The sequence below is a fragment of the Amblyomma mixtum genome, chromosome 4 (genome assembly GCF_055824585.1).
Source record: "Amblyomma mixtum isolate Tamu chromosome 4, ASM5582458v1, whole genome shotgun sequence".
Taxonomy (NCBI): Eukaryota; Metazoa; Arthropoda; class Arachnida; order Ixodida; family Ixodidae; genus Amblyomma; species Amblyomma mixtum.
The window spans coordinates 46,036,864-46,062,369 of record NC_143015.1 but is presented as its reverse complement, the minus strand read 5'-3'; the positions used below and the strand labels follow the sequence as shown (position 1 = coordinate 46,062,369).

General features: G+C 46.9%; 1 protein-coding gene across 5 annotated transcripts in view; it reads right to left on the bottom strand.

Moving 5' to 3' along the window:
- Window positions 1-25,506, bottom strand: part of Eip63F-1 (Ecdysone-induced protein 63F 1) — a 94,450-nt gene that overhangs the window by 67,730 nt on the left and 1,214 nt on the right. For 2 of the 5 annotated variants that reach the window (XM_089586408.1, XM_089586407.1), the window contains one exon: window positions 16,506-16,630. The exons of the other annotated variants lie outside the window; for them this stretch is intronic. In XM_089586408.1, the coding sequence (XP_089442534.1) occupies window positions 16,506-16,621 (116 nt within the window). In that variant the 5' untranslated portion in view covers window positions 16,622-16,630. The remainder of the gene's footprint in view (window positions 1-16,505; window positions 16,631-25,506) is intronic. 5 annotated transcript variants of the gene reach the window in all.

Here is a 25,506-nt window from a genome sequence, read left to right as displayed (position 1 = left end):
TTGCTGGGCGGCCACACCTGCTTCATATATTTCACTTGAAGTGGGCAACATGAACCGGCAACGTCCAGGATCAGTTACACAATGCTGGCAGAAGCTCGGAGCGTGTTGTTCAATGCGCAGTTTGCAACCCAGGCAGGTACTCGATCATCTGAGGCATATGACACAGCTAGAGGTCGTGCAATCCGGACGCATTATGCGCACCGTGGTGTCGTTAGCACATTCGTGGCGACGCTCCGGCGCCCTGAGCGTTGCCAGCGATTCATTTCTGGCCCGGTCCCCTTGTTTACACGTGTCACGCGGCCTGAGGACACAAGTGCATCCCACCACAGTGAAGGAACGTTACACACGCCGGTGGGACGACCCCCGCGGCGCATGCTCCGAGCGCGATGGCAGCGCACCGACGAGGAGGGTCAGTAATGCAATCTGGCTCGCAGCCCAACGGCGAGAATGACATGCAGCAAATCTGGCGGGGGGTATAAAGGGTGCACACCATGGCGTTGCGTTCGCAATTTGGCACGTCTTCCATCGGCTTTATTTCAGTTTGTCCGGGTGGTGTTTGATGTGGTGCTTACAACTCCGGAGCGCCCATTCTTATGCAGTCATACTCGCATATGGGACATTTCCTTGCGGAGTTGGCAGTGGAATTTTCGAGCTCTGATTGGGAAACGTGGTCTCCAACGCGAACATGGCAGGTTTGAGCCTTTAATGAGGCTACAGAATTGGCCACTGACTCTGCCACTTTCCCGGCTTCCTAGAGGCAGCTCTGCAATGTTAGCACTGAGGTCTCCGAGCAGGATCTAAAATTCTGGGTTCGCGGCTTCAGTTTTGATCGCAGAGGCCATCAAGGAGCTTTTCGGGCATATAACAGCCGCAGATGGCTTGTGCTTCAGCCTACAGACACACATGACTCATTTATGTATTGACCGCAATAAAACCCCGGTCATAAGCACGTTCCACTATTCGACAAACTCAGTTTTTCTGCTGTCTATCTCCTGTTCTCGGTAGGGTAGCCAACTACGCATATACCTGGTTAGCCTACATGCCAGTCCCTTCTATTCGTGCAATAAACTTGGTGTCGCTGCCGGGAGCAATAAATGGAAACTTCCAGGCTTGTGTGTTGCAGCATAAGTGTGTTATCCAGCTGAGCTCCAAGATAGCCCTGTCGAGATTGCACCCTCTGTGGTGATTTGGTCCAAGCAACATCTCCTGATTTTCATTGCCAGCCGTTTTATGAGGTTCCAGAAGGTCAAATCCTCCCCTGTCACCCTTTCTCCAGCTGTACTAATTGCTAGCCTTCGTGCCCCTGCTCCTCACGTGTTATGAAAGGGAAAGAGAGCCAGATTAATAGCGACGTAACACGGGCTTGGGCATGGCATGCAGTGCGAAGGCAAGATAACCGCTGGTGCTTAAGGGCAACGGAGGTGATTCGAAGGGAGGCAAGCGTAGCAGGGGGCGGCACAAAGTTAGGTGGGCGGATGAGATTAAGAAGTTTGCGGGGATACGGCGGCCGCAGCTGGCAAAGGACAGGGTTAATTGGCGTGGCAGTGGGCGTAGTCAGGCTTACGAAGGTGGATACGAGAAATCGGCGAACAAAAAATCGTTCTTTTTTACTTCTCTATGTGGAGCTCTAGTATAAAGGAACAACCGGCAGCCATTCCAGCAGGATGCCCTATAACGTAAGCCACCGCTCCCCGTCACTGGCACCATGTCCTGACGAGCGAACAAACAGAGCGGTCCACAAGCAACCTATCGCGAAGCGAGATGTGCGGCTCGTATTGAAAAAGGGGAAGCATTGATTAAGATATCTCACTCTCCAGCTATGGGGACCATGGTTTGGCCTTAGTGCAGTATAGCTTTGCATAATGGAAAAATACCAACCCTAATTATACGATTCGCACAACTCTCCGTGCGACCCGTGAATAAAAATCTGCGGCTTTGAATAAGCCGAGATCTTGTGGTTAGCAGGCCGTCATGCCAACAATGCCGTTCGAAGAAACTGCTCAGTACTACTGCAGGGCATATAGTGCGGTGCAGAACTTTACAGAAGGCCGCCGATAGATGGCTGCCTAGTTCATAGGTGCCCCCATCGTCTGTTAATCTGCACGAAGTGGCCAAGGGATTTAGCCGGGTTTCAAGGTGGAGTTGCTCAAATGATACGAGAAAAAATTTCTAGTTGAACTCAACATCAGTTGTTACAGATGATCAGTAGCCATAGCTGACCCACAGGCATGACCAGGTCCTATGTATTTTCGATTAGTGGCTCTTGATGTAAACGTGCTATCATCTTCTGCCTCTGCAGAGAGTGAAAAGCCTAAATGTGCGCTCCTTTCTCAAAAACTACATTACTACTTAATGTTAAGCAAGCTTATAGTAAATAAAAAGTGTACCAACGCAAGCCACCGCTGTGAAATATTCTATGAAATGTCTCTGAAACATTCTTGTTTTGTTTATCTTATTGCAAGGATGTACACCCGGTCAGTTCTTTAGCAGCATCCCCATAGTGTCGAACAAAAGGCCGTACGGTAGCCTATGGCAAAGGGAGGCGACCAAACAGCACTGAATACGCACATTCGCGCAAACTGCTTGCCTTCTTCATCCTATTATGACGCTCTACTTTGTCACGTGATGATGGTGACAAACCTTTTTATTCAATAAAGAAACTTTGACCCCCCGAAATGCGAGGAGCCCTTCGTATGGGGCTCCTATTGACTTAGCTGTTTGCTGTACCGGCTGAGCCAGCTGTCTCTGGTCCTCTAGGATTCAGCTGTCCAGCGCGTCCTCTCACTGCTCAGATCTTGAATTCGGGATTTCGTGTCTGCCTGCATGCTTTGACAAGCCCATGTAGGGTGATACTCTGTGGGGCGTTCCTCACATAGCAGGATTGTGTGTGGGTATAGCGAGGCACGCATGTGGTGTAAGAAGACGCTTGGGTATGTGCTCGTCTGTAGGTAGCTACCTCAAAGTGTTGTGACAGAGCGCTGCAGGCCCATTGGTTCGACACTGTTGTGATGCTCGTGAAGAATTTACGAGATGTACTCAACTTTTCCCAGTATTACTGTTCAGAGTTGCTTAAAATGTAGTACTGGGGAGAGCTCTTTCAGTGCTCTCTACGAAAAGGTGCGGAAAGAAAAATACTGGGCCCATACAAGAAACACTCAGGCCGTAGCGGCGACATGGCTGTTTTAGCATCTGCCTCATATGCTCGAGGTGTGTGGTTCGATCCCCAGTCCCACCGGGTGCACACTGCTGATGCAATGGGTACAAGCGATCCCCTGGACTGGTGCCCGGCTTCTCTGGGGTGAAATGTTTGGAAAATGTAAAGAAAAATGGCTTGTGCCATTGCACTCTTAGGCCCAAACTGGCCTTGTGCGAATAAATTTCAGACATCTTTATCATCTGAAGAAACACACAAGAGAAACATGTTTACACCGACATATGTGTTTTGTGTGCTTCTTCTCGGTCGGCAGTTTTTCTCTTGGCGCCTTTTTCGTGCATAATGTTCACTGCTGCACTTAACGATTTCCCCTGCTGCTTTACACTTATTTTGCACGCAGCATATCCAGAACCAATATATGCAGAAAGCAAAAATATGCAGAAAGCAAGGAGTACATAAAACGGGTCAGTGATGAAATGCGTAAGAAAATGTCCTCTGGAACATATCAAGGCAGGTCACTGGAAGAAACCTGTGCGCGATATTTTCTCTATGGTTACCAGAAAAAGTCACACGATTACGCAGGCACTGCCTGCGAAGTGACAAAGGGAAGAAAAATTGCGCAGGTTTATTTACACTCATTTATTCGCTACCGAGTAATCTTTCTATGGGCCGTACCCTGTAATAAAGAAGACCTGAACTAAGGAAGTGTGAGAACAATGAATATATGAAGCACAATACCAGTCCAACTAAAAATAAAATGGCTGCTCATTTAACTTGCTGAAATTTCGACAGTATACGCTGCTTGTAGTAAAGAGGCTGGCTTTCTTAGTTCTGGGTGCAAAGTAAAAAAAAAACAAGAACACGCTGCTTAACCGTAAATATACGGCCTTAGATGGTGCATCAAATCAGACAGTGTTCGGTCTGAATGGATAAATGTAGTCAGATAAGGTACCTCACGTAAGTGCCGTATCCTTCCTGCCTAGACCAAGGACCAAATAAAGAATTTGTGTTGTTAGTATCTCGGCTGAAAACAGACGGTCTTATGCTTGTGCGTGGATAACCATGACGGCAGCAATTTATTTTCTGCAATTTTAGCGGTCAGCATTTCTCACCGAATTTCGACTCTCGCGCTTGATGTTGTCTTTCGAGCTAAAAGATAGGTAGAAATATTTCTTAAGGCACTTCTTTTCTCTTTTGTTAGAAACAAGGCAGAAAGAGAGCTGTAAACGCTAGAAAGGAAGCTTTTTTTTCTGGTTTCGTTTATAGTTGTTCGTGTCGAGCTCGTTGTGTCCCCTGGTGTGCGGGATTTTTCCTGGTCATTATGCAGTGGTTCGGCAATTTTAAAAATTAATATGAACGTCAGAGCTTCCCTGTGCGGCCCATTTCCTGCCGGCATGCTACTTCACGCTTCTACCAAAGCGATGAGCCAGTAGGTTAATCGTTCCATTTGAATCACTTCAGTATAATAAAACAACTTAAAAACTGCCCATGGTACACCAAAACCTTTCAATTAAACAGTGGCAAGTTCCCATGAAGAAGTTCATGAGGAAAAGCAAGATACGGTCGCTGTCTCATGTGCATAGACCTGAGGCGCACAACGGTGGAAGTAATTAAGATGGTCAGGAAATGACCAATGTTTAGAAGTCGTGCCGTTTTGTGGTTTCTGCTGCCGCTAAAGAAACGACTGTTTGAAACATCTTACGCAGTTGAAGCGAATGAAATGCTAAACACGAAATTTTATCAGCTTCATCAAATACAAGCTACTTAACTGTCTCTGCACAGTTTTGCTGAGAAGTTCAGTCTGTTCTTAATGCCTAGCAATTATGCGAGTCCTAAACTCATGCAGGTTAGCTGATGTGCGGTCAACACGAATGTAGGTTGTTGGAGAACTCAACGACAGCACCGGTTCAGCTGCACTGCACGAAGCAGGACGCTTTCTAGGACTACACGAAGCGGCTGTCATTATGCTGTGAAAGCCGAAGTTGCGGAGATTAATGGTACGGTCGAGAGCGAGTGGTGAGGCTAGGAAAGTTAGGACATATCCAATGAAGACATCCAAGGGACATTCAGCTAGTTCCATGGTGGTATTCACATGACCCAATAAATTAATAATTCCCACGTCCACCAGTGTTTGGGGATTGCCTATTTTGAATCCGTTTTTTTTTTGTAGGCAAAAGGGGGGTGGGGTTTGACTGCAATATTGCAGGGTCGGGTTTCAATGTATGCTACCGTAACATTGAGGAAGTACGACATTTGATCATGTTTCTATTGAAATATAATTTTATGTGTAATCTTTCGATATTATATAGCCGTTTCATTCCCCTTGATCTGACAGAATTTATTGTGTTTAGAGGTTTGCTCATGTCAGGTATTTTTATTCATCTATAGCTTTTGCCGGTTTTGTCAGTGACTGTTTTGTTGCCCCCACCTCCTTTTCTGCAAACCCACAGCGCTTGACGGTGCAATAAAAAATTTATTTAGTATTAACGTAGTTAAACCGAGTAGACGTGCGAAAGCATGTGTTTAGCCTCATTGGCTCATGATTATTCATTGCTGGGTCGTCGCAAGTATTATAAGACTGAAGTTAAGCTCTGGTCGGTGTAAAGCTGGTCTAATATGTTCGCGCCGCAGATGGAAGGGATGAAGACGGCGACATGTAATACAATGCACTGAATTGTGTTGCAGTTTGGCACAAGCCGTGACACGACGCGGAGGTAGCCTATATTGCTCTCGCCCAGCCGCCAGCGAAGCTGATATGCTCGCGCCATCGTGGGTTCGACTCCCAGTCGTGGATATTGGATTTCTTTTAAAGATTTGGCATCGCCTCGCTGTTGCTAGGCAATGCTACGGGAAAGATCGAGGCGCGATGCATGGTGAGTGCTGGTGAGCATATGAGTGCTTTAGCACTAATGAATTAGTCTCCTGACGCAGCTTCCGGAAGACAGTGTCAGAAGGGCAGTTTGCAGGACGGTGCCACTGCTGACCCGTAATAGACATTAGCGCTCCTCGCAGTTACCGGCTATGGAGTAATCAGCTGGCAAAATTGTTGTTTTCAGTTTCCTTTATGACCGCACAAGCGGGAGACACACTTCAGCATTTTCAATGCAGGCGAACCTTTGGCGCAGTGCGGCGTGATTGCGCGAGCATTTTGCCGAAAATCCTGTTGGCACCGGTCACTCACACCCTGGCAGTGACGGATTGGAGTGGAAACACAATACTTCTGCCACTCCCTTACGCACACACGAAGCTCGTACTAATTTAAGCATGACATTGTTGAGGAGTTGCCCTACTCTTTCCTGCCTTTGTTTAACTGAGTTGGATGTCCGTGGTCGTCGGCACGAGGCTTGATTGAACGCAAGACGTGGGACAGCAGGCAAGAAAGACAGGCCGCATCAGTCAACTATGTGGCCTGTCCTTGTTGCTGTCTAGCGTTGCGCGCCTCGCACTGCCTGGCACAGTTCGGCGTTCATCAGTCCCTGCCAAGAAACCAGCTGGAGTCAAGCCATATTTGTCCGTGCAAGACACCCAAGAGGAACAAGCCCCTTGGTGGTGCGCCATGCACTCAGAAGCTGGCATTAGACATCTGGGTTTTCTGACAGAAGAAAATGAAACTTTATTTTCATGACATACCTTGCAAAAATCGAACACGCGCCGGTGCTTCTGCTGATAAGGTTAAGTCGATTTTTTCCAGTCTGCCTTCGGTGGTATTTAGCTGCTCGATACCGGTCATGGAAAGGTATTGCGCGAATTACACGCACAATATAGGCAGTGCACAGATGGAGTCAATCGTACTGTATCCTGTCTAGTCGAAATGTTACTGGCCCAGTCTTTCTTCGTCGCAAGTAATCTACAAACTGTGTAAAAAATATGTTGTACCAGGTATCGTGCTTTGAAAGGCTATGCTCTGTAGTTCGCAGGTCACTTGCCATATCAAAGAGGAAGGTACTGCGGTGAAGTTTTGAATAGCAGGGCTTGAATGTTGGCCTATTTTGCAAATACGAGTCGAGGGAGGTCGATAAATATAACTCAATATGTGCATAAAATGAAAATCGATGAGCTTACTTTGATGTAGAAGCAAGAATACACGTCACGCGCTTCTTGTAGCACTATGTCGCCCGCTGCCATGTTGGAAGCGCACATCTCACTAGGTGTTGCTAGGCCTAATCTGCCCCGCATCGCAGCAGCAGGAAAGTGTGCTTTGGCACTATGCATTGCCAGGATAAGATGGGGAAGTAGTAACGGGATAAGATGTCTTCTCCTGTTACCACTAAAAAAATATTAAAATAACCCGATCAAAATTAAGGCAAAGTTGGTTTTCCCAACGGCTTCGGCAGTGAAGTGAAGGAAATATGCAAGATGAAGGTCCTCGCTAGGTTTTTGATGGTTAGAATGGTTTGGAAAACTAAATTACATTGCGAAAATCAGTATAACGAACTGAAGGCCACCATCAGTAACACCGTATGTTCACCGCGTCACACAACTTCAGAGCGCTCGCGCTTTCAGCAGGGGCTCAAGGTCAGGCTGCCAACCTGTCAGTGCGTCGTTGGGAGATGAGCCACATGCAGAGGGGATGCGTGCCACTCGAAATATGGGATGTAGCGCTGACCGTGAGTTCGATAAAAGAAAGCAGTCAATGAAGGGGACGTTCTTTCTGTTCAGTATAAACAATACTTAGATATATCCGGGCTAGAATGTAACTGATGCATGGGTCCCCCTGGAGTCGAGCTGTCTATGAGACTTTGCGTTTGACGCAGTGAGCATCAAATTTGTTTATTCTGCCGACAGCTTGTGCTCTCCAGCTTGGGCAGGAATAATAAGCGGTCTTTGGCATCAGTCCCCATTCTTCGAGATTACCGAGTATTAGGTAAATTGCCAGGTCCATTGTTTGCAGTGTCGGTTCCTTATTAAAGGGACACTGAGGAGAAATTGAAGTTGACTTGCATCGACAGAATACCAGCTCCTGATTACAAAAACGCCATTCATACTGACAACAAAGCTCTTGTAACGTAGAAAAGAGCAAGAACCAAAATACAGGTATCGCCGCCACAGGCCAAACTCGCAAGTACAAGCTTCATGACGTCATAGGACAAAACAGTGTTGCTAGAACCAATAGTTCTAGCAACACTAGGACACGAGAAGCCACGAATCACTGAGGCGCAGCAAATGCATGCGCAAATTTTCTTGACGTCGCCAGATGGCGCCACGTACCCGACAGCTACGCGCGCTCCTGCAGCGCCGGGACCAATCAGCGCCTGCTCACAGCGGTATGGGGGCTCCCGGTATTCCGCTAACGGTGTCTATTTACGAGAACTTCGTTGACGACTTCGAGAACGGGTTCCATCGTAACGCTGGCAAAACGCCGGTGCAAACGTAAACGAAGCGACGGCCGCAATAGCCGATAGATGCCTTCAACGTGCGGCCGGCGGTAGCTTTCTTTTCGGCTGCTGCTGGGCTGCACTGCTGGCCGCCAGAAATCACGGAGTCTGCGTTACGTCATGTGCACGTCATGTTTCACGTCACTTAGTCATGTGTCGTCATAGGAGAATCCAACGTTTGAATCAGAGCGGCCGGAAAAACTTTCTCAACTTCGAATCCAAATTTCTTAGAAATAAATGCAGCTTTCGCTGCCGGCCAAGTGACAACAAAGCCATGAAATGCCGAACTATCGGATTTTGCTATAAAAAATATTAATAGAGCTCTCCTCAGTGTCCCTTTAGCGTCTACCTTCTGTCATTCGATACATTTTCAGGCACTGAAATCTCCGAGACGAAATTCCCACTCATCAGCATTTGAAAAGAACTTTTCTGTGGGGACGTCGCACTTGCTAAAGAAGGATATCATCTGCCTTGCGCTACATCTGTGCCGCGGGAAGATCCGACGCAATTACGGGGATCATTTCCTTTAATGTCTTTGAAGTTGCTTTCTATTCTGCTCTGAACTGGTGTAGGCATGAAATCAAAAAAGAGCAACTCATCGTTAAATTGTCTGCTATGCTCCCTAGTGTCGGCGCGGTGGTCACTGAGTCAGAGAGAAGTCAAAGAATCGGGAAGTTGAGCTTTTTGCGCTTCTGCTCGAACGCGTCAGCAAAGCAGCTTAGAAAATTAAATTTATCCGTGAGAATAGATCTGTCGCCGGTATTTAAATACACACGGAAGTGCGGATACTTCATATTGTCGCTAGCAGCTCTCGACGAAAAAACTCCCTGCGGTAGGGGCAGTGGCGGAAAATGTGGCCGGGCTACCCGCAGTGGTACCAGAGCGGCCGATTGTTTAGCGTCCGCCACACGTGCGCTTTGCTCATGGGGGGCCTGGACTCCTGCGGCACGGATGGTACTGCTGCGGTTGGGTAATGCAGAGATGGTACTGGCACGGGAACGACGGGGGAAAAGGCTTGCATCGCTGGCCCAGGACTTCGTAGTGCTTCGCTGTACGTCATAACGGAGGGCGCCGGGTGTGGAGCTGGGGGCAGCTGCACAGCTCGTCGGATTTCGTCACGGACCGCGTCCGTTACGGCAGCGACACTGGCCTGTGGAACTTCAAGGCGAAGTTTCGCCAGTTCCTCGCGAACAAGGCTGCTTACAAGCTCCCGAAGCTCCTCGGCGGGCAGCGACGTAGGCGTGTACTGAGAAGCGGCTGCTACAGTAGCCTCACGTCCGTAGCGCGCGCCCCGTTCCTGCAGAGCGCTCGATACCCGTTGCCTCCCTTGTGAAGTCAACCACTGTTCTTGGCGGGTCACGGACCAGTCCGGCAAACAGCTGCTCCTTTACTGCCGCGCATTAGGTGGCGCGCTTTCTTGGCCTCGGGCATAGCAGGGTCGGCCCGATTGAACAGTCGTGTCATGTACTCGATGAACATCGCGACGCTCTCGTTTGCCTGCTGTGATCTCGAGTGCAGGGCGACCTCTGCCTTCTCTTTTTGTTCGCTGGTGGTAAATGTCGCTAGCAGCTCTCGACGAAAAACCTCTCAGGTGGTAAAGTAGGCTTCGTGATTTTCGAACCATGTTTTGGCCGAGTCCTGCAGCGCAAAGTAAACGTTGCGCAATCTGCGCACGCTTTCCCACTCATTGAACCCCGCCACTCGGTCATAGCTGGCCAACCAGTCTTCGACGTCCTCAAACCTGTCCCAGTTGAACGGTGGCGGTGGCCGAGGTGCGTGAAGGACGAATGGCTGGGCATTCCCGGAATGCTGAGTTGTCTGGCTAGCCACGGTGGATGTCATGGCTCCTACCGCCCTTACCGGCGCTGTCAGTTGAGCGAACGCCTGTTGTAGGCCTCGCGGACGGCGGCTCGCTTTGTGGACGGGTGTTGTGTTTACGCGTGGACAACAGGCGCCGAGAGTGTCCTCGCAGACTGAGTACATGGGACGCTACCCAGCACCTCCACCAAATATGTCACCGACAAACAGTTGAAGAGCACAGCTCAGGTTTTATAAGACAAGATCGGCGTTCCAGACAGCAGGGAGCTCGAGCGAGGAGGAAGACGGTCTTCGAGCCCCTCGAATGCCCAAGGCATGGAAAGTCGCAGCTACAACAGTTCGGCCGCGGTACGGAGGCCACTGAATGGTTCGTACGGTGGCAATATAAAATTGGGCTGAACTCCTCCCTTATCACCACAAGCTGTCACATCTTGCACTTTTCTATAAACGTCACTTCTCGGGGGTGTCTTACAATCACCCGCAATCATCCTTTCACGGTGCGATCACCTCTTCAAACTAGAATGCATCGCATGCCACTCATCCCTTTTCTGGAAGTCTCTGATTTCGCACCCATAAGTCGACTTGAATAATCAGTCATAAATAAGTCGCCGATTTAAACTTTTCTAAACTCCAGCAACTTATACACTCTGATATTGGTGTTTTATTTTTGTCTGCAACTGCATTATTCCGAGCTATACTTTTCTTTTTTTGCCTCGATTTATTCTGCCTTGTTGCGTTTATGTTTTCGAGTTACAACTGGATTACGATCGCACTGTATTCAAGTTTTGAATGCATTCTTACTGATACTTTTTCCTTCTTTCTCGTGGTGACTTTCTTGTTTTAGTTACTTCTTAATGCTATCGGCTCTTGTTTTTGCTCTGTTTTGTTACTTTCTTGTTTTTATGCGAAGCATATTGCTAGAGCTACCACTCACGCCGTCGCCGTGGGACCCCTAGCCGTGACACCACGTGACACCGTGACGTCACACCACGTGACACCGTGACGTCACACCACGTGACACCGTGACGTCACACCATGTGACATCGGATGAGAGAGCCGGCCTCCACCTCGCGCCGTCGCCGTGGGACCGCTAGCCGTCACACCCGCGCATTCCCGCGCATTTCGAACGCGCGTTCACACTCGGTGTAGGTGAAATGCTCGCTCCACCGGGCAGGCAGACGCGGCTTCCGTGGCAATCCAGGCGCTCACCCAACGCGCGTCTCGGGGTTAGTCGGCTTTCCGCTGTAGCCATACCGTTGTCTTCCCCCACGACGAAGGCTTCTAGTGGTTGTATTAAAATGACCAAGTATTCAACCAAGGAAAGCCATGTATTACCAAGCCTAGCCACTAATATGCTTCGCATTCCCCAGGCTTAGCCAAGCTGAGCCTCAGCAATTTTTTTGTTGCTTTGATACATTTGCCATTACTAAACTGCTACTCTCATTATATTTTGGTCATTATATTTTGCCGTTTCTTTACCACCCTATTTTTAATGCATGTTTGCTACTGCTGCCTTAATATCCCTATTGTCACCTTGCGGGCTGGGAAATTATTTTTGCCTTTCTTTTCTTGCTTCGGCTTCATTGTGCTTATCTTATGCAATGCTCTCCCCCTCCCAGCGTACTAACCTTATACGAGGGAATTTCTGAGCACTGCGACATTACACACAAATTGGGAATCTGAGCGTATGATTTGAGGTTTTTTTGTTGTTTCCAAGATATATGTCAGACAGGTAGCAACGTCATTGTGTTCCAAAGATCATGTCCCGTTAGCGTTGAAGATAATTCGTTTCTGAACATTTCTGTGCGTTAGTGACCACCAGTGTCTCTATACTGCATTAGTTACAGCAAAGGTGAAAGCGAGAAAACGGAACGCCTGCTTTGTTACGATGAGCGAAGCAGGCATGCTGTGCAGCCGTTTCTGAAAAAAAAAGGTGTCTGGGTTCACATTCTATCAGCTGTCCATTTTAAAGTGTCCATTTCGCGTCCGTCTGGTCCTCTGTCATTGGTCACTCACACCTACCCGCGGCTTTCAAGCGTCTGTGGAAAGCGACCGGGACATTGGGTGGTTGGCGGGCGACCTCACCATTGGCTGTCATTGGCTGCAATATGCAGCCAACGATGAGTTTCGGTTGCCTTCTACACAATGTCCGGGTCGTTTTCCACAGATGCTTGAAAGCCGCGGGTAGATCTGAGTGACGAATGACAGATGACCAGACGGACGCGAAATGGACACTTTAAAATGGACTACAAATGGAATACGGCCCCTGGTAGCCGACCTGTTGGACGTGAAACGATCAGCAGACAACAACGCTTCGAAGCGAAGGTCCTCAATAACCCAGGCAGCGTGCGATAGATGTCTTTGATGCTTGACAGGTCTTGGCGCTCGAGTGCAACAGAAAAGCGGGCAGGCATTTGCACAAAAAAGTGTGAAAGGGTTAAACGCTGGAAATATAATAAAAAGTCGAAATGGAACTCGCAAGAGGTACATGAAAGGAAAATTATATTCAGTTCTATATTAAAGGTATTGATGGGATCGAAAGGCGTGCTACTACCTTACATTAAAATTTCACATGCTTGGTCTCGTAATGATGTGTGCAGAAACGGCAGGTGAAGAGAACGTTTGCTAGTTAGGAGGCAAGCAGAATTTCTTTAGCGAGTTTTCAGAAAATGGGAAGCACTCATGTTCACGACGACCTGCTGAGGTTCCTAACTTAAACGTTCTACACGATAGAAATGGCTAAGTAACAGAAGGCATGTTGTCTTTTAAATTAGCTATTACTATCCTTTGTTTTAACCCGAAAACTCGCATAAATCGCGTATTTAATAGAAACGAGTGCAAAAAAATTTGCGACCAATTATGACTATTACTACATGATATTTGTCCGTTGCCTCTGTTTGCCAAAACTCCCTAAATGAGAAAAATCCAAAATATATTTGACTGGAAAGGTCCGTTGTTACATAAAAGGTGTTCTCTTTCTTGCTTCTTTTCAGAGCAGTACGAAGTTATCTACAGGCTGTGGCATATAAGCTACTATATGCGAGTATGGCACAAATTGAGGCAATACACGTAGACATCCTCGTTACGCTTCTACCCATTTCGTTAGAGCAGTTGCAGCGCTTTTCTGTTTTGCGGGGGTGACAACACTGGAACGAACGCAATCAAAAGAACTTTGTGCTCAGAGGGTTCAATGCCAGCATTACGTTTTCCTTCATAAACTTTAGCAGCCTTGTCCACAAAGGTAATCACACCAGCTGATATCTATGATGTAGCGTTGCAAAGGCCGAGCTTGAACAGAGTACTGACTATTGGAAAGTTTGAAAAGCGGCTGCTGCTTGCCGAACACGTCGTCCTGGGGTAGACAGGTGTTATTAACGGCGTGCAGGTGCAGCGATTGCTATCAGAAGAATATATCTCACTGAAGGCGCCGCAGAAAGCGTGGCACCTTGACCTTCACCAGCCGTGCAGAGCTTTAATAAGGCTTTCGACAATTAGTCAACGTCCCGCTGCGTTGAGGTTTGGGTAAGGAGCAAGGCTGCGTATGCGGGTACTGGCCTTGAGCGGCACACACGACATCTTCACCTACTCAACGCCGGCTGAAACAAGTAGTGAGAACCACACCTTTTATCCCGTCTCGTTTTCTCTCACTTGCATGGTGAAATGAGGCGTTTACAGCAGCAGCTCACTTATGTCACAACTATTTCCAGTGAATAACTGACTAACTGCGGCTGTCTAAACCATTCCTTGTCCTGGCGCAGACGCGTACCCTCAAAGAAGGAGCGCACCAAAGAAAATGCTGTTTGTTTGTTTCCTGTGATACTTGTTCTGCTAAATTGTACATCCGCTTAATCATCAGTTCCTCCGAAGTACTAGAAATGTAATGAACACTTTATAACAATCCTTTAAAACGCTTCAGCCGGAGCAAACATGCCATCACCGTGTTGACTGTCGGTGTACACGATTTGAATGCATTTGGTTTTTAGCATGGAATACTTTTAGCTCCTCTTCTGGGAAAACTCGGGCGAACACCGCGAGGGAACTGCGGTGACCCTGAGGAAGAGCATGAAGCAAACTTTCCGAAACTTTGCCCCCAAACGGTTGTGAGCTTTCCGCGCCGCACCCTGAAGCAACCTGAGCGCAGGCGCGCGGAGCGGGCTCTCTAACGCAAGCCGAACATCGTGTGGCCGCCGGTAGAGCTGAAGCACTGTGTGCATTTCTAAGAACGAGATGCGCGCGCATAAAGAGCGAACACAAGAAAACGATGAAGACGGAAAGAGTGCTGCGTGTGCTTCTAAGTCATTGTGCTTGCTACAGTGATTCCATCTCATCGCTGGTAAGTGACTCAAATGTCAGGTTACCTTTCCAGGCTGCTCCACATGGGAGCTCAACAACAACCAGTAGCATGAAGCTGATTCCAAGAAAAAAAGAGTGAAGGAGCCGCATAGCGGATGGGCCAGGGCCCGCTCTCTGGAGCCCGAACGCGCCTCTGGTGTTATTACTATATTTGGTAGCAGATCTATGTAGTTAACGGGCAAGCGCATGCGTTATTCGCTGGTTCTGCGCTTTGACGAGGTAGGCGGCAGAAGTGCTTTGTGGTTGGGCACGCAGTTGCATGAGCGGGACGAGACCCATTCAAAGAATTCGGCTAGCACCGTTCTTCCCAGTGCTGCGTGGGTTGAGCTCAAGCATTTCGAGCATAGATCTGCTACCGAGGACGAAAGAGACGGCATTTTTTTTCAGAATCACGCTCTTTGAATCTACCCTGGCCTTCAGAATTCTTTTTGCTGGCCCCCTTTTATCGTATCTACTGGACCTGTTGTTCAGATCCAAAACTGCGCAGCTGTGCCGCAAAACACAATTGCAAGGACAGATATTTGATGGTCTGTTTTGATCGCAGCGTCCTTCTTCTGCGATCACAGCACACTTGCACAAAGCGAGGCACAGCTGTGTCCATATCGTTATCTTCTGAACATGTAATCATCTCTAAAACTAACAACTATATTCACCATCAATGAACAGTTTTTCTTATGTTGCACCAGGGGTCGTATTCTGTAAGCTGTTCATTTTAAAATGACCATTTCGCGTCCGTCTGACCCTCCGTCATTGGTCACTCAGATATACCCGCGGCTTTCAAGCGTCTGCGGAAAGAGACCCGGCCATTGGTTGGTTGGCGACTGAACCTCACCATTGGCTCGCACTGAGTACGATATGCAGCGAGTGGTGAGGTGCATCGCAGCGCTCTGTCAACCGCAGGCGAGCGGACCTGACCACTTTCTGCGATATGCAACAAACGATGAGGTTCGATCACCTTCTACATAATGGACAGTTCACCACTTTCCACAGACGCTTGAAAGCCGCGGGTAAATCTGGGTGACCATTGGCAGAAGCCCAGACTGACGCGGAATGGCTATTTTAAAATGGTCAGCTTATCGAAAAGGGCCCAATCTCATTTAGAAGAAGCCAAGAGTCATCGAAACCTTGCAGAGCATAGGCGATTTTTTTTTGTGATGTCCATCTGTTTGAAACTAGGAGCTCAGTATGTCATGTTCCATCAAATATAGTTTAACAGAAAACACAAGAAACGACAAACACATGCATCTGGTGGGATCCGAACCCCCTACCACAGCTTGTCACGTATGGTGCTTTACGAACTGAACTGCGACAGTGGCTGTCTGACGTTCTACTTTGTACAACACCAAACACAGTGAACAAGTTTTGAGGGGAAGCTTGAGGTGGCTAGGTCAGCGTTTCAACAATTTAAATGTTTTCGTGCTCTTGTAGAACAACTCACGTAGCAAATTCAGGTTCCCCCATCAACCGTTGTCCTGTTTCTCTGGTTTGTAAAGACTCTCGTAATCCTGGCCTCTCTCTACGTTATACTTTCGAGTGCCGAAAAAAAAATTGCCTATGCTTCTTTTGGTTTCAATGATTGTTGACTCCTTTCAAATGCATCAACAGGGGCGCTTCTTATTCTTCTTGCCTTTTCAAAGGGCATACTAGGCCGTGTACGATGTGGAGGAATGGCCAGAATAAGAAACAAAACATGAACTTTGGTGCCAACAGGGCCTTACGCTCCGCCTTAGACATCATACGTCTCCTCCACTGAAGAAAAAAAAAAGTTTGAACGGAATCTTCAATAGCATCGCAAACAAGGGTACCTGTCGGGCACTGCTAACAAGGCAGCACAAGGGACTTCCGAGAAAACGGCGCTGGGGTGCGTCTTAACCGAAAGCTCCCCGCCACACAGCTCTTGTGCGCTGGGAGCATTTCCCATGTGGGCCTGCTGCAATAAAGGACACGTTGGCATTTAAGTGGGCGCTCACGCAAGGCACCGTTCACAGATTCGAATAATTTCTTCCATTCCTCGCAACATTCACACAGATTTTGATATTAATCCATAAACAACCGCTAGTTTTTTAATAAGAGCCTGATTTTGAAGTTTTCTCAGTTGAACCTACATCGAAATATCTTTGCATGGATTAATCACTTCCTCACGCACCGCATCGCTCAGTCCTCTTTACAAATAAGAAATTGTCTAATCAACTCCCAAAAGACTTTCGACGTCCCAGAGAACTCCAACCTCTGTCCCCTACCATGCCTCTTTTAAAATAGTGTGTTACCCCCTATTATTTATCGTCCAGTGATTAACCCCTGGTATCAAGAGACCCTCCACGATAGCATAAACCACGTGCCACACTTCTGTCCGTAGTGCTCTATGACACTTAACTGAAATGAATTGATAAGCGTATCTTAACAGTAGCCGTTACCTTTTTTCCTTCCATTGCATATTTTCCAACTCTGCTGCTCATCTTGTTGACTTATTTAAGCATTATAACATTTGTAATGACTGAACCTGGCGTTTTCATCGACTAACGTAATATCGCCCACTAATAAAACCTTTGCTTTCTTGAAAAATCACTTATTTGACACTGCCAGCATGACCCACTACAGGCGTATGCATTGGCCACCTGGGACTCTCATCATTCATAAGCCCAGGTGCTCTCCACACTGTACTAAGCAGGGCCACCACAGTCATTCCTTTTTCGTATTGACACGAATTTTTCTTTTTTTTTACCTCGGATTGTTGTGCATGCGCCGGTTTATGTACTCTGTTCATGTAGCCATAGGAGGCCCTATTTGCAGTTTCGACTTTTGGGCCTCCTGATGTATTATACCCCATAACCATATACTGTAACTATGAATTAAACTTAATTTAATTTGAAAAAAAAATTAGCATATAATCTCCAAAATTACAACCTTGGTTGTGTACCTCTTCTGTGCGCTGATCCATCTTTTGTGGTGCTAGTGCCGAAAGTTTTATCCCTCAGTAAGGCATACTCCCTCTCCACTTCACATCACACGCGCTGGTCACCCACTTCAAGACTCTCGGTGAAATGCCTATTCCAACGACTTGTTTCGCCTGTGTTTAATTACATTATAGCGGCCTTCTTCAGTGCTTCAGTGGCCCAAGGTACTCATCGAATTTGGTCTCTTATATAACAAAACACTCTGTCAATCGCTCAACTGAACAAACCAAAGGTAGCATTCAAGGAACCAAAGTGGTGTGATATGGTGTGATGTTATTCGGCTCCGCTGGCGTGTGGGCACTTTAGAGGATACTCATGCAAGTCAGTACGCACGATGGACAAGGGTAGGGTGCATACCTACTATTTTTTTTCTCTTCACCCCAAGGATGGGCTAAAGCTTCGATTTTTTTTTAAATTGCCTTTCTTCCGTTTTCCTCTATACACAAAGTAGCTGTGTCACTTACCGACGATCACAATTTAAGAAGTTTCCAATAATTGCAAGCTGAGAAACGGTTGCGCGATTTAGTTCTCCGAAAAAAAAAAAAAAACTGCTCACGCGTTTCTCTATTCCCTTCTCTTTGTTTTCTTTCGGCTGCAGTAAACGCGGAAACACGCGGGCTCGCGGCAAAACACATCACTTTTCCGCAGACCGCTCTTTTGCAAGCAGGCTAGTTCATTTTTCAACGCAGTTACGACACGGGCGCTGGCGAAAGTAAGCCTCTGTTGAAGCCGGTGATTCAGGAACAAGATTTGCTACACACTGCCCCTTCAGCTGTGGAATGCGATGTTACTTCGCTATGATGAAACGTTCGGCGAGTTTCTTTGAGAGCCCTTATTGACTCTCAGATAACGGCGAAAGAAAATTACGTTTTCCAGAACGCTGTTGAAGCCAGCTTGTGCAACCTGTGTACGCGGCTAGCCGCACGTTTCGAGAGTATACTCCTTGCTTTCTGCGGCAGAAGCGAGGATGGCGCCGACAGTAGGGTTCACTGTACAGCGCGGTCCACTGACAGGATCACGCTGACGGACGGCACCAAAACAAAAGCCAAGGTCGGCGCAGCGGGGGCCGAGGGTCAGTCTGTCCGGCCTTCGATCAGCGGCCGCCCGCCGTACCGTAGTGTAAGCGGGGGACGAACGGGAGGTCCTGTCCCCGGCACTGTCCGTCACGGCCTGTCGTTCACGCGGGGAACCACAACACGACCGCCGCGTGCGTCGCGATAGGCGCGCGTGAACTGAATCGGCTATCGCCTCTCACTGCAGCACGTGTATAAATCTACGACGACGACGTGACCCGCATTGGAAGCGAGCGACGAGACCCGTGGTAGCTCTGCAGTAAGAGCGTTGTGGCGGCGGTTCGGAAGAGTTGAAAGGGAGGGCGGAACTCGGGGGTCATTCAGTAGCGTGAAATGGAGTGGTCCGCCATGTGACACAGAGTACACGTGTACATATATTTGTACACTGAGGATAGCTTTATGAGAATAGGTGGAAACTTTGTTGAGACGAAACCAACACGGAGAGCGCCCATTCGAGAAAGGTGAGCTGCAGTGGTCGCTTGGTTTCGGCTAAAGAGCGTTTAAGATACGAATCGGCTAGTCGGTAAATATTTATTTAAAAAAACACGGACATAGACGCGACAGACGCACCGCTGTACGCGTCATCTAATATGTTTAATGCTGGAAAGAAACAGACCGTACATTTGACCAGCACGCGCTTGCACGAAATGGTCGTTCGCTCCTGAACAGAAACGAAAAATAAAACAAACACAAAACGAAAAATGTTGTGAGCATGGCGCTCTGTTTGTCGCCTGTTTCCTTTCCCACTCGTTTTAGGTGTTGGGTATCTTGCACAGTTTTCGTAAAGTTCTGTCGTGTAGTTATTTCGAAACAAACACGAACTTATCGAGGTGAACTAGCGCGCATAAAAGCTGCACAGAAATTGTTCGATCGGCAGAAGTTCTTCGTTAACAAATTAACCACTTGATTTACCGCTGGCGTGCTTTCAAAAAGACGTCCCTAACGTTGATTTGTTTTTTTTTTCATCATATTAATATATACGCTAATTTCAAGTGGCTACACTGTTTTCTGTTTGGGAGTACAGGTCAAATACTATCTTACGTGGGCCGTATATACATGCACTGGAAATGTTTGTCTTTACGTAAACGTCACGCAATACCCCGGTCGTTTATTATGTGTGCGTATGCAGTTTTAAACACACTGTTTTTGTTTACTGTTTATTATTAGAAAAAAATTTGATCATCCCTATTTGCTCTTATTCCTTTCACGAAGTGAGATATTTATCCTTCCTGCTGAAGCTCATCTAAAGAGCAGTATCCGAGGAAAGTGGATGCTATTGGTTGCAGTATGCGACCATACGAGTCTAGTACAAGCGCTATATAACACTACTAAGGCGGGAACATGTAAGTTGCTCTTACAAAGGCTTCTTCTGCGAAACATAGGAATGTTAAGAAGTATTTCTTCAATGCATTCCAAAAAGTTGCCGTCACAGCCACTATCAAAAACCGTTGTTTTTTGTTCTTGGTATGTGTGCACTTTGTTTTTTGATTTCACGCAAGTTTATTGCACTTGCTGTTGTGAAGAAATCGCGCACTGCCCTGATCTGCAAAGCGTTCTTCTGCACAACTAGTGCCGTAACTTACGTCTGCACACAGATTTATCAGTGCGGAACGTTTCTGCCGTGAATAACGTTTTAATTCAAGCGATTGAGACAGTATTCCATTCGTCTTAAAATACAAAAAATCGCAATTAGTAACGAGTAATCGCAACTCGGGGGCGACGTTGAGCCTGCAAATGTACCACACTCAAATATAAACTTTTGAATTGGGTTTTTGGACTGGGTTATGTAACGACCAGTCGGATTTCGCAAGTTGCAAATGTAAATTCCCCATGCATTTCATTAAGTCGTGCTCAGTAACTTCTATCCTTTGCGTTTTCCCTACACTTTAAAATAATTGCTTCTGACAGGGATAAAATTACTTGCCCTTTTCCTGGTAGTGTTGTCCTTCACAATACTAGGTGGCCAACTGTCGCTTTTATTTGTGCGCGGTTTGTCGCGCGGGTAGCTAGCAGTCTTTGGTAACAGGACAACGATTAAAGAACTACTTTCCAATCCAGTCACAGTAAACGCATGTACTTGTGACTGTGTAGCAGTAGTGAGCATTATAGGACTGGGTTTCGAAGCGCATGTAATCGAGAAAAGTGGTCCTCGATGAACGAATAGTGCGCAGGCAAGCCACGCTTTCTAGTAAGCTGCCCTTTCCCTGAAAGATAAGCTTTAATGACGGCACACGTCATTACACTACAATCAAGAGACCAATATAACCTTTCTTAGTTATGCACTGAACAGAGAAAAAGAATGGTAACACAATGTTGATTAGGCAGTAAGAATAGGGCGATGTGTTAGCACGCCAGCGTAGTTCAAAACTCGTCTTTAGAGAATAACTGTTTGCTAGCTGACCAGATGTTCGGTGCCTTAACAGGTTGATCGCTATGTACGGCTCGCTGTTTCGTTGCTTATCTAAGATTAATTAAGACGTACTGTAAAGTTCAAAGAACTGCAGGGCGAAGACTGTATGCCGAACGCAAGAAGAAAAGTATACAATGCACGTCGTCAGCACGCCTCCTCCTCAAATCCCGCAACGATCTTATAAGCAATGCCGATACAGATCTCCTCAGTGTAATACATTCGTTTACCGCTGCGCAGTGCAACTCAGCACCGCGCACAAACATCAGTAGCTACTACGGGGCGCCTCCACCGGTCCCCATAACTGCGCCGTCGCTATAATGATTCCGAAGATAGGAGGTGACTGCAAACCTCCGGGTCACCAAATAAACTCCTCGCTCTATACCCAGCCTGTCCGGCGCTAGCCGTGTTTTACGCTCACCTGCCCTGCATCTCGCCGCACCGCTAATAAATGTATACCGCTCTCTATATATATCGCCGGTACAAGCTATACACGGGGGACTGGGCTATCCCCGCTCATGGCGCCGGGCGTATTTTCAGAGTGACCCCGGGGCGCGCGGCCAAAAATGTTTCGAAAGCAACGGGGACGGGGCGTGTAGTTGCTCCAGCCAGCTTGTTTACGCCCAGAGACGCACCCCGTGGACGCTCTCTCTCTTTCGTCTGAGCACGCCCGGAGCAAAAGCATGATCCGCTATTGTGCAGACGAAACTCTCGGCGGTACTCTTTTCTACGAAGCTTGGTGGCTGCGAGGGTTTGTTAGCTCCACGGTCGGCGGAAGTTGGGGAATGGTTAAACTAATTGAGGCTAAAACGGGGACCTCAACCGAGGCTCAACGAACTCGCGTGGAGTGAGGTTCACATTATAGGCACTTACGCTAGCACCAAGTGGAATTTACTTGGAGTTGAGTAATGCGCATAGGCTATAGAGCTCTGGCTTGCTAAGTTCTGCTCCGGCTAACTCGGACTCAACATCCAAAACCCTCGTGTTTTCCCGATAATGCAACTTCGCGGAGACCGTCGGTGACACTTTCTGGGTGCAAACGAGCTTCTAGGCATTCTTAACAGCTTCTACGACGCTTATAAAAGACGAATGTAGTATGGGGTCCAGGAACATTCTTATTGTTAACCTCCTCGAAGTTCCTCTGCCCTTCACTATCTTACGTTCGGTTTGGTTTATGGTGTTTAACGCCCCAAACTGACTCAGAACATCGGAGACGTCGCAGTGGAGGGCTCCGGATTATTTCGACCACCTGGGGTTATTTAGCATGCACTGACAAGCACAGTACACGGACCTCTAGCATTTCGCCTCCACCCAAATGCGATCGCAGCGGCCAGGATAGAAACCGCGTCTTTCGGATTAGCATGCAGCCAAGCACCGTAAACACTGAGCCACCACGGTGGCCCTTCCCTCTCTTTACTTAGCGTTTAATGGTATAGACTTCCTGTTAAGAAGTACTGGTGCCTTCAGCCACTGTGGCGGCCGTTTCAGATGTCGAAGTATTGATTTAAATAACTACCTTGGCTCAGGTGCGAAATCCTACTAGCTCTAACGGCTTCTCGGACATAAGAAATATATAAACGTGGAGAAAGGAAGTGCGCTGTGTGAGCGCACGTGGTACGCTGCTGTTCTTGTGTGGAGTTTGTGTTCATCTTGCTTCCTCATTTCCCTCCAGTTCAAAAATGTGTACAGTTCATTGCAAAGACACCTAAGCTTGGTTCCTTATCTTCTTTCGGCCTTGTGCGGCATAAGGTGCCATCGTTTTGCACTCTCAGTGGGCTTTTTGGAAAATTATCGTTGCATGTTTATTTCTTATCGTTGCATGTTTGAATAGGCCAAAGAACAGAAAGCAATGCGCATCTTGCGGGCACTAAAATTGTGGCACCGCTGCAAATATGTACGGTACATTTGCTTAGCATAGTTGTCACTATGGCAAGGAGCCTGTATTCTAAATTGCGACAATCCGTTGCTAGCTTTTTTTTAGTAAGGGCGACAGTTTTTTTATACCGAGCACGAATAACGACAATGTTCAGTAATTATCGAAGAAATGGGCGCTTGGCACAGCCTTCACAGAAGATCAGTGGAAACACAAACTATAATATGCAACATCTATTATACAGTTGATTTAGTTAACCTGCGCAAGTTTTGAGAGGTGTAAGGCTGTGTAATATATACACACTAGAACACAGTCAGGGTGCAGTTTTCTTCATACTATGTTGTGATAAACTTGTGCGATTGTAAGCTAAGCACAAGCAGCCATGCATTCGACCGGCGTTTCATTAAATCTGAATTCGAAGTGATGACACAAGCTTGCACGGTTTTGCTGAGGTTTTAGCATACTCCTCTTCGCCCTCTAACTGTGAATTATTTTTGTTTTACTTTAACGGTTTTATACTTGCAGAGCCTTACACACAGGATCTGCGATTACAATCGAGAGGCACTGACCCTGTTAAGGAACTGGTTACTGAAAAAAAAAAACTGCTTTATAATAATAACGCCTCTCGGGACAAGTCCGTAGGCTAAAAAGGAAACCGTCGTAGCAAGCTTACGGCTGCAGATTGCAATCCGGAAATGCTTTAACACTTTGCCGCATTGACTTTCACCAGCGCTTCATATATAATGGCTGACACATGGAGGGCGCATTCAAAACTACAGAACAGTAGTATTTGCCACAGGAAGAAGTAAAGATTCACTACTTCTCTACCGGTGGGTGCTGTGGAAGACTTTGACAAAATGTATTGGGAGTCTACGAAAAAGCGAGTGTTTGGAGGAAGGTGGAAGTAATCAAGAAAGTGAGGAAAAATACATCCTGTGCTTTGCTTAGGAAAATTTTTCAGTTTGATGTTATTCGCGTTATTACGCAAGTGGAACTAAGTGCCCAATGGGGAACCCCTACGCAAATTGATTCTTGCACCTCAGCACACTGCCCAAGCGTGACACTTTAAGACTTTTTAGGCACTCTGCTAACAATGCTTTATTTTTGTTTACCTAAACCATTACAGATAAATATTATGTTAACCTTGCTTTAATCTCCGCACTGCTGGCAAACCAAAACAAGGTCGGCTACCCAGAAGGACAATGAAGGAATGACACTAACTAACTACAAGCAGAATGATAAAGTAGCTTGCTTGAACAAACATATCTGTCCATTAAAAAAATATTCGACAGCAACACTTCACGCGAGCACTTATAGGGAGTAGGTTTAGTGTCGATGTTTTCTTGCGTCAATTGGAGCGCTTTGTCACTCGTGTGCTCGCCCACAGACAAGCAGTTACGGTAGCCTATAATCGCTCGCTTGCTTTTCATTAAATGCACTAATACTATTACCAATACTAAACTAGCGCTCAGTTCCATATGAAGATATCTGAGTGCCACCACCTGCTGAGCAAACCTCCTTTTGTGCAACTTTAATTAAAAAAGAAAACGAAAGTCATCTTTGGTAAGCAGCGGAGTCTCCTGACGCGCTCATTATCGCTATCTTATTTGTTGTCGGCTACATGGACCAGATAAGATGCGTACGCATTAAGTTTATGGACGGGAAATCACCTTTGTTGTCGGCTAATTTCCAAATATCGTTATCAAAATATTGCTCTAACAAAGGTGGGCGCTATCCAGTGAATAAAAGCAAGGAACGCGCTACACAGCATACGCGAAGCCTAATAATGTTCACAGTCTTACAACCGTAACACCAGAGGCAGAATAACAAAGAATGAAATATGGAGCGGTGAAGCGCAGTATGAAAAAAAGGTGTTCAATTACAAATGCCCAGAAACGAAAAAAAAATCGAAATTAGCTACTAATCAAGAAGTGTAGAAACCGCATTAATAGCCGTAGTGTATGCGTTAATAAGTATTTTTCTCTACAAAAAATTGAAAACGTTCATGACTGTAACAAACAGTTGTTAGTTTATCGCTCTGCGGGTCCATTTTAATTATTCTGTGGTAGTACCTCAAAAGTGCAGAGTACGTCAAAAGCAATGTAAAGTTATGTAGAACCAACCAGGCCCTGTTCTCACGCTCCTACTTTTGAACGCCACACAAGTTTTTCGTGCTATTTATCCAGTCATTCCGCTCAAAGCCTTCCTGCAGTTTCTAATGGCTGCTTACGCGGACATGAAAGGTTTTCGGAAATTAGTTTCTATTTTTTTGTGAGATAGCAAGAGCTGGGAAACACTGGTTCCGCATAGTAGCTTCGTTTAAAGGCTGCAGCTTTCAGACACGGGCGCTCTTTCTACATTGCTTATATCATGCTAAAACAAACAACTAAAACCTTCCTGCTCATGGCGACTAAAACCTTCCTGCTCATGGCGCGCAAGATATCCGCTTCCACCTTGAAATCAACCGGCCCATTGCGCACGCTGACTAAGCCCAAAATA